Genomic DNA, 9,698 nt, shown 5'->3' with positions numbered 1-9,698 from the left:
TTATGATGAAGTATTGTTATGAAAATTATAAAGATGTTGTAGAGAGGTTTAATTATACTGATTCTATATTTTGTGTTTCATTAATTGAGTTTGATAATTTTGCTTTACAAATTTCATTCACTAGTTATGCCTTATAATCTCATTTAATAATCGTATTTTAAAATCTCTCCTTGTTCAAAATTGAACAAGAGAGTGATTATAATATCAAAAATCACGAGAGAAAGTGAAAGCTACAAGGATAAATCTACACAAAAGGTTATGAAATTATTCTCTAAGAATCGTTTGGTGTGAAAGATAATATCAAATAGTTTCAAGGTTAACATAAATACCACTTAATTTGTTGTTTGGTTGACAAGTTTGGAATAACTTATTTCAAGTTAATAATTAATACCAAGATAAGTTATCATTATCCTTGGTGGTATAGTTATTTTGTGATAACGTATCTCAAATAAAATAGGTATTGTCCCTTTAAATCTTTTTATACCGCACTTTTCACCTTCATGTATATTTACATTTTTTTTAGTATCATGTTTGATAACATTCACAACATTTACTATTTTTTATTTTCTTGACAATTCTTCATATTTTTCTATTAAAATATCTACTATTATAAATGATTTTTATTTATGAATTTGTTTGAGTAATTTTATGTTTATTTATATTTTAATTGTTCATAAGTCCCCTTAAATGTAACAAATTAAGATGAAAAAGCTAAATAAAAATGAAGTTTTGTTTTAGGATACGTATTGCACCATCATGGAAATAAGATGAAAATTTTATTTTCAAGAATAAATAACTAAATTTACAATGAAAATATAAAAATCTAAATAAAGTGAAGGACAATGTTGCAAGCAAACAATTGTTTCTTAAATTATACAATACATATTATTTTATATATAACAAATCAAATGCTTGATAAAAAATAGTCTCAGCATTACTTATCACATCATCAGTTATCTTATTGTAACTAACTTCATCATAACTTATCTCATTATAAGTAATTTTATCATAATTAATTTCATCATAATTTGTATTTAAACCAAACAACCCCTTAAATTATTGAGAAAATAAAAAAGACATAAAATCACCATTGGAGTTGTCTCAGATACTCAAAAAGACACCTTAATTTTCAACCGTCCTATTACTCACTAAACAATTTTGAACATATATTATTACAGCATTTTTCGTTACCTGACAGCGAGTGGTAGCACTCTATCATAGAGAGTGAGCAATAAAAAATAAGTAATATAATTTTATTTTTATAAGTGTTTTATTATAAAATGTATTACCTTAATTTTTTTATCTTTTTAAATAAAAAAACTTTTTTTCCTTATTATTTTTTTCAATCTTTCTTCTTCAAAAATTCATTGTCATCTCCATTGAAATTTCTCACCTTCATTGTCACCATTTTTACCATAACTTTATTTTTCTTTTTTTTTTTTCCATATTTTTACTCTCTTTAATTTTAAAACCTTATCTAAATGTTTTCTTAAATTTTGATAAAATAAAATCAAAATTAAAATAAGTCAAAAAGTAAGAAAAAGCAACAAAGAAAAAATTATTTAAAAAAAAAAATACATTTTTAATTAAACTAACACGTGTCATGTAATAATTAGTTGTGAACACACTTGCTTTTTAAAATATGGGCTGATCGAAAAATAATATAATAATATTTGTTCAAAATTATTTAGTGGGATAACATGACGATTGCAAAATTAAAGTGTCTTTAAAATACGAGACAATTTCGATAGTGACTTTGTGTCTTTCCTCCTTAGAAAATGATTTACTATTAAATTAAAAAGGGATAATTGTATAATAGCAAACCAATAATCCAAAATAAATAGAGTAGCTAGGGTTTGATTTAATTGTGCTCCATAACAAACGTTTGCCAAAATTTGTCAGTCGCCTCTCTCTCAAAAATCTCGCTCACCACTCTCCCATTCTCGCTCCAATCTCCCGCTTGCTTCCTCATTTTTTATACAAACACAAGTGTATAAAAACTGTTTCTATTTGTATAGAGCAGAGAAAATTGTATAAATACATATATTTTAGTTCCCTTTCTCCCCTCTTCCAGATCTCGTTCGCAACTCTCGCCTTTCTCACTTATACAAACAAAAGAGAAATGTATAAACTGCGTTTCTGTTTGTATAAAGCGTGAGAATTTGTATATACACATGCAAGTACATATATTTTTGTCCTATACACTTATAATTATACAATAAAAATACTTCCCTGCCCAATTTCTTTTGCCCTTCTCTCTTTCTCATTTTATACAAATTCAAATTGTATCTAATTTCTCTCTTTCTAGTTTTATACAATTCCATTCAATTGTATATTCCCTGTCCAAGTCTCTTTTATCTTTTTCTTTCTCATTTTATACAAATTCAAATTGTATATAATCGTTGTATACACTTATAATCATACAATTCGTTTTATACACTTCGTTTATACAATTCTCTGCCCAAGTGTCTTTCTCTTTCTCGTTTTATACACTTCGTTTATACAATTCGCTTCAACTGTATATGTATAGCGAATTATACGGTTTTTATATTTGCTATAGAGCGCAATTATGCAAATTTTGTTATAGCATACAAATATGAATTTTTTTAATTGCTATATGTGAAAGTTGTCCAATTAAAAATTGATAATAGAGAGTGTTGTCGAAACGTGCCAAGTGTAGATACAAATTAGGTATAATCGTATATAATAGCAAACTAATAACCTAAAATAAATGGAGTAGCTACGGTTTGATTTAATTGTGCTCCATAGCAAACATTAGCCAAAGTTTGCCAGTCGCCTCTCTCCCATTCTCGCTCGCCACTCTTCTTCTGCTCGCCTCTCTCGCTTTATACACAAAAGCGCATAAATTGTGTTTCTGTTTTGTAAAAAGCGAGAGAAAAATTGTATATACACATGCAAAAACATATATCTTCGTGCTATACACTTAATTATACAATTTACAAACATTTTAATTCAATTCAATTGTAGACAAATGCAAATTTTATACAAATATTGTAGCGGAAAAAGCCAACGAATTATACAATTGCGAATTATAAAATTGCAGTGAAATACAATTTTCTCTCGCTTTATATAATAGAAGTGTATAAATTGCGTTTTTGTTTTTGTATAAAGCGAGAGAAAAACATATATCTTCTTCTTATACACTTATAATTATGCAATATACATACATTTTATTTCGATTCAATTATATGCAAAGCAAATTTTATACAAATATTGCAGCGAAATAGGCAACGAATTATACAATTGTGTATTATATAATTGCAGTGAAATAGGATAGCGAATTATACAATTGTATATGTATAGCGAATTATACAGTCTTATATTTGTTATGGTGCGCAATTATGCAAACTTTGATATAGCATACAAATATGAATTTTTTATTTGTTATATATCAAATTTGCCCAATAAATTACAAGCCCCGTTCAGAAGGTCCATTATAAAATCGAAGCCCTGTCGACCCGGCTTCATTTCTTCGAACTACAACAATTGGGGATTTTGAGATTTGCTCGATTAGCAGTAAGAAAACGAGAAATCTGCCTGATGGATAAGCAGGAAAAGAAGGAGAAATCAGTAGGATTGGATTCTGAATCCAGTTTAATGCGCAGCGTGGACGAAGAAGCGGAGTCTAACGAGGATCGCAGCTTGAAAATCGTAGAGAAGGCTATGATACCGGCATCATGTTCCAATGTCATTGAAGAGGAAGAAGCTGAGATTTTGACGAATATTGAAATGGTAAGTGGAAATTGCAAGGAAGTAAAGTGGAGGAAAAAATGACCATATTATTGTGACCGAAGAGGATCATGGCAGTGGTTGAATTACTCATTTCTATTGCTGTTAGTTGTTATTTGGATTGAGAGTCACTAGAGGGAGCATGCTTATGTAGCATTTATAAGTTGAGTTAATCGCACTAACGTGTGGTTGACTAATCGGACTCCTTCTCGATTTCGTTGTGCAGGTGTCAGGTGGAATTGACAAGGGTTTCAAAAGCTTCTGTAGGGACATGTTTCCGGTAGTCTGAAATTGCCTGCTGTAAATTGTCGAGTAGATTTTTGCAACTTGCATATTGCTGCTTATTCTTTTGCTTGTTGCCTTGCCAGCTTTCTTCCGAAAACTAGCATCCTCTTTGATGTTTGTCTTGATACATTGGTTTAAGAGGTTTCTTCATTTTTGTGTTATCTCAGTGGTAATGCAGGAAATATAAAACTAACAGTTGAAAAGTTAGTTTGAGGAAAAACACCACATTTGCTTGTTTATTATAATTTGTTTAACCACTATAACCTAACTTCAAAAGTTTTTTTTTCATCATGGTGTTATATCTCACTTGAAAAACCTCAAAAAATTCCTTTGCCTCACATTGATCCCAGCTTATAGATTGGTTGGATTGGGTTGTCCCAAATTGATCTGCTGATGAATATATTCCGACCTTAGCTGCCGAGTTTGTTTTACATGTTATGGTCCAAATTTGACAGCGCTACTCTTCATGGAATAAATACCTATTACTGCCAAACTAATTTCTGCTTTATATTTTGGCACCTTTAGCCAAGGCTTTATCAGAAACAGACACATTACACTCCCCAGACTACACTCGTGGGTCTATCTACAAATAAGCTTTTCTTTTTTAAGAAAGGAAAATGGAGAAAAAACTAGCTAGAGTCACTTTGTAATACTTGACCAACCAGTAAAAGTATTACAAAGCCTTTGTAGATGGTCTTTTCTGCATTTTTTTGTTGAAGCAATACTTGCCATTTGGCTGACCATTAGAAAATCGAGGGAACTAACTAGCAAACCAGATATCCTGATCGAGATAACTATAAGAAGAAAGACAAGATTGACCTTGAATAGGTGTATTTAAATAATATCCAGCTGATAAAAATGTCTTCAGCTCTGCTGCAGCCCATTGCCTTTATCAACATTCTCAAGTACCTTACTAGACTTCCTCCCTCCTCCATCCCCAAGTAATCACGCATCTCTCCTTTCTGTTTTCATTTCATTGGTCACCTGTGGTCCTTGATAGCTCATCAGTTTGGCACCATTACTTAAGTTTTTTTCATGAAGGGGACCTTTGAATGCACACTGAGGCCTGCACCACATGATGACATATACTTGCACAAGCTCCTTTCACAAGGGCATCTCATTATATTCTTTCATGATCTACTTTTGGAGAAAGTGCAGTTGCTAATGTCTTTCTTTTGGTGAATCTAGTATATAAAAATTTTGTTGTCCGACTCTGGAAGAGTATAATCTTTCCCCTAAAATAAATAAATAAACTATTTTGCAGATTTTACAGTTGAGTTGTTTCTTTCCTGCTGTTTTCTGGGGATATGTTACTGTTATGTGGTTGTCTTTGGATCTGTATGTGAGAGTTCTTTTTTCTCTGATTCTCTTGGGTGCTGTGGACCCTTGCAAGCTGCATTCTTTCATAACCATCTATTTCTGATTTAAGTAGTTTATTGTTGTATATTTTGGCTCCTATCTGTTTTGAGTTGCAAGGTTAAGCTGTACGCTTTTTTATATTAATTTGAAAGTTTTTGAAAATATTTCTTATGTCTTACAAACCATAATCCGTATTAAATGTTGAGTTTGTGATCCATAACATTGCTGTTTTCTTCTTCTTTAATGCACTAGGAGGACAAAGCGAAGGAAAAGGAAAATGTGGATAATACTAAAGCTATGGATATTGGTGATTGTGCAGCTGAAAAGAATCCTGTTGGGGTCTCTGATAATGCTGTTCTACGAAGGCTTCTTGTGAGTTGAAGTAATATGATTTGCAGTGCTGTTTTTTCCATAACCCAAAAAATGGATTGGCTTGGTCCTACATCTTTAATATTCACTATATGATCTCAGCGGGGCCCCAGGTACTTTGATACTCCAGATAAGAGTTGGGGAACATGCTATAATTGTGGTGAAGAGGGTCACGCTGCAGTTAATTGTACTTCAGCTAGACGTAAGAAGCCATGCTTTGTTTGTGGGAGTTTCGAACATAATGCTAAACAATGCGCAAAGGTTAGTGAAGAAATTGCTTACTGTAATTGGAATTTGTGACCTCATACTGCTTGTGCTATCTTGCTTATTAGTCTTCTCAACTTTCGTTAAATTGGTCAAGGATAACTTATCATACTTGGCATATTCTTTTATATTGATGCATTGAGGTGAATGAGCATTTAGAAAGTTTCATTCTGCACATACAAACCACAAATTTGTGACGAGACTTAAACAGACTGACAAGTTACTAAGATTCTTTTAGCATTGTGTCTTGGTGCAACTTTCATGTCATCCTGTAGTATTCCTGCTTCCAGTGCTAGGCTGGGACTTGGTAATTTCTTAGAATTGCTATAGGAGTAATGTTAGTGTATCCTTAAGAATTTTCATTGGGTGAAGACTGCATTGCTGGACCTTATGGGAAAACCTCTTGTAGGTTGAGGAGCTTGTTGTTTGTATATATGATTACATATACAGACGGCTTTGTCTTGTCAATTCAACTTATTTAGGCAGTATCACAATTGAGTTTAAACTCTTATATATCTTCCCTGTTGCCCTTCTATCTCCTAGTGTGTTTGGAGAGTTTTTGTTTTGATGGTAGATCTATGTATGAGCCTCAAATCCCATGAAATCTAGATCGTTAATCTCAAGAAACAACATAAATTTTAATTTAGATGGAAGAGTCATGTTGAAGATTGGTTATGCAAAAGAAAGAGAAAAAAAAGAAGATTGGTTATGCTTGCAAAATAAAGCACATTGGGGCAAGCGTTATGAAGTTAACCTGCATTTTCTTTTATTCTAAGATGAAGTAACTTTGCTGAAAGGGGTCATTCGCTGGGCACTGAGTGAACCCCCTTCTGCTCCTTTGTCACCTTCAACTACTTGTGTATTACTCCCTCTGGTCCAATTTATCCCTAATCTTTTGGGGAGTCACACATCTTTCAATAAGTAAATTTTTTTATATCATAGTGATTTTTATGTAGTTTCTAAATATTCAAAGTTGAGATAGGTTGATTTTTATACTCTGACCCCCCACCCCCGATAAATAAAGTAAAATAAAAAGAAACGGCCTTTCTTTTTGGTTCGCTAGCAAGTTTTCCTGTTCTACAGTTAAAATGTCTTCACTTGTGTGACGTGTGTCTTAAGTTGGCGATGCAGAGAAACATAATAAGAGGAGCCTAACCATTGTTGAGGACTTCAGTAGAATGTATGGTTTTCTAAAAAAGAGTAAATTATTGTGGCAAGTAATTGATGTTAGAGGTCTGTACATGCTTCTCATCTTCAAATTGTGATGCTTTGGCAATAATTTAGTCCTAGTATAAAAGACCCATGATACGACCCCTAGGGCTCAGTTCAAGTGGAAAAGGTTGAGGGACTTGCGTCATAGATCTGAGCCATGTGCAGTGTGAACTACGCCTGTTTCTGAAGGCTGCGGTTGGTCCTAAAGATTGACACCATACGGGTTTTAGGGTATAAAAAAAAGTTGCATGATATGTATGAATATCAACTAAGCAATTCAACTGTCGGACTCCTTGACCAGTGAAGAGTGCCTCTCTTTTAAATGTTCTCCAAAGTCGTCAGGTCTTCTATGCTGACCTATTGTGCTATGCGTGTCCATTTCCTTAAAATAACATTTAATTATCTTTTAGCTTTCTGCAAAGCCTTTTTTAAATTTTTCCTTAGCAATTCCCTAGACCCTTGTGTGATGTATAGTTTGTACGAACTTGCCTAGTTCACCTGTGCTCAAGCATATGGTGCATTTTTTGGTCGACATAATTTTGAGTAATTGATAAAACTGTATAGCTGACCCCAAGTAGTATGAAATTGTGTAGATGCTGATTGCAGGACAGTATAATCATGCATATGCCATTGTAGCATCTTCGCTTCAATCAGGAAGCAAATTAAGCTTGTTTTTAGTTTGATAGGAATTTGGATAGGGTAAAATTATTACTTGCCATTGTAGCATGGTTCAGAGTTTTCTGTAGCTAGTGATGTCAGGCTTCATCCATAAGTTCTTCAACTATGTAGGTTACACAGGTGAACAAGGTAACACCCATGGGGGAGCAAAGTGAAATTGTGATTTTTCTTTTGGACCTTAAAACACACTATATTATTTCCATATTTTGGCGATAGACTGACAGAGTATGTTATGCACTCTGCTTTGTTTGAGCAGGGAAAAGCTTGTTTCATCTGCAAAAAAGGAGGTCATCGTGCAAATGATTGCCCTGAAAGAAGCCATGGAGGATCCCAGAGTTCTAAAATATGTCTCAAGTGTGGGGATTCTGGCCATGAAATGTTTTCATGCAGGAACAACTATTCTAACGATGATTTAAAGGTGTGTTGCTGAGGAAATTTTCAACCTAGAGTTATATGTTGTGTTGTCCGAACTTATCTGTGTTCCACTTCTCATATTGCCTTTGATAGGAAATACTGTGTTACATCTGTAAGAGTTTTGGCCATCTTTGCTGTGCAAAATACCCTGATAGTGGTCCGAGAGAATTTTCCTGTTACAGATGCGGTTTAGTAGGCCATACTGGTTTGGTAAGTGAATGCCCTTGTAGTAGAACTTGTGTATGTTGCTTCTGTTATTTAGGAGCTAAATTTTGTGCTTGCATTCTTCTGACATGTTTTCTCATACAGGCATGCACAGCATCTCGTGCGGAGACTAGCTGTACTGGGTCACTTAATCCCTGCTATAGATGTGGTGAAGAAGGTCATTTTGCACGCGAATGTACTAATCCCAGCAGAGTAAGTTGTTTTATTCTTGTATGGCATATGCTTCTCTTTTCATTTTGATTCCTGTATCGTTTTTCGTTTTAAGTTAGTTGTGCTTTACTACATAATATCTTATCCATAATGAAACCTTATTATTGTTCTGTTTTGTGTCTATAGGTCAATAAGCGGAAACATGAATTATCAACCCCCAAGAAGAAAGTCCCCAAGAAAAGAAATGAGCAAAAAGAGTTCAAGTCTGTACCTCGTGATTTTGGTAGGGCATGGAAGAAGAAAGGAAAAACTGAAGGCGGATATACGTCGGGCTATAAGGTGAAACGAAGGGGCGGTTGGGTCCCGGATGATCTTGAAGACTATCCCCAATCTAATAATTGGAGATCTCCTTCGACTCCTAGAAACAAGAGAGCTAAGATTTCGAACTCCAGTTCTGGTGGTCATGCTTCTGTTTCCCGTTCATCCAGAAAGTCCAACAGGCTTGATTTTGATAATTCCGCTTCTTATGGGTCAGGCAATTATCATCACCATAGATTTTCAACATCCGGTGATTTTGATCATTCAACTTCTTATGGGTCATGCAAATATCAGCATTACCATAGGTCGTCAGCATCGCGATTTGGTAACAGTAGCCGTGGTAGGTGGAGAAGAAATAATGACTGGTAGTAGACATTGTTACTCATGTGTAATATAAAGGTCTGAGAACTGGTCATAATTCACAGAGACTGGTTGCACAAGCTCATTAGTTCATCAGGGACTTTATGGTGGTTTGTTCAATGAGTGTGGAACTGAGGTCGATCTCATCATATGTAGTTCCCTGTCATTTCTGTTTGTAATTTGTTATGTCTTTTGTTCCCTGATGCATCTTAATTGAATTGTTACTCTTCTTTTTGCCTGAGAGGCATGTAACTTTAAAAAGTACAAGTTAAACTGCCAGCTGAAATGCAATTTCTAATTTATTTTTGAGGTAA

The 9,698-nt window shown here is 33.8% G+C and overlaps 1 protein-coding gene across 2 annotated transcripts; it reads left to right on the top strand.

Annotated features, from left to right (window-relative positions):
* The first annotated feature begins 3,262 nt into the window (after positions 1-3,262).
* LOC101265444 (uncharacterized) lies at positions 3,263-9,698 on the top strand. Of its 2 annotated transcripts, XM_004241319.5 has the most exons (8): positions 3,263-3,753; positions 3,977-4,030; positions 5,647-5,766; positions 5,866-6,024; positions 8,174-8,335; positions 8,425-8,541; positions 8,641-8,748; positions 8,893-9,698. In XM_004241319.5, the coding sequence occupies exons 1-8, from the start codon at positions 3,562-3,564 to the stop codon at positions 9,391-9,393; spliced, it is 1,413 nt and encodes a 470-aa protein (XP_004241367.1). In that variant the 5' UTR covers positions 3,263-3,561; the 3' UTR covers positions 9,394-9,698. The 2 variants fall into 2 exon arrangements, with proteins under 2 accessions (XP_004241367.1, XP_010322454.1); XM_010324152.4 differs by lacking the exon at positions 3,977-4,030.

Source organism: Solanum lycopersicum, chromosome 6 (assembly GCF_036512215.1).
Source record: "Solanum lycopersicum chromosome 6, SLM_r2.1".
Lineage (NCBI taxonomy): Eukaryota > Viridiplantae > Streptophyta > Magnoliopsida > Solanales > Solanaceae > Solanum > Solanum lycopersicum.
This window is presented reverse-complemented; position numbering and strand designations above follow the sequence as displayed.

Excerpts from the sequence above, each read along its gene's own strand:
- LOC101265444 (XM_004241319.5), top strand. The coding sequence starts at position 3,562 with ATGGATAAGCAGGAAAAGAAGGAGAAATCAGTAGGATTGGATTCTGAA. Across the intron at positions 6,025-8,173 it reads ATGCTAAACAATGCGCAAAG|GGAAAAGCTTGTTTCATCTG; the intron begins GTTAGTGAAGAA and ends TTGTTTGAGCAG. Across the intron at positions 8,336-8,424 it reads ATTCTAACGATGATTTAAAG|GAAATACTGTGTTACATCTG; the intron begins GTGTGTTGCTGA and ends TGCCTTTGATAG.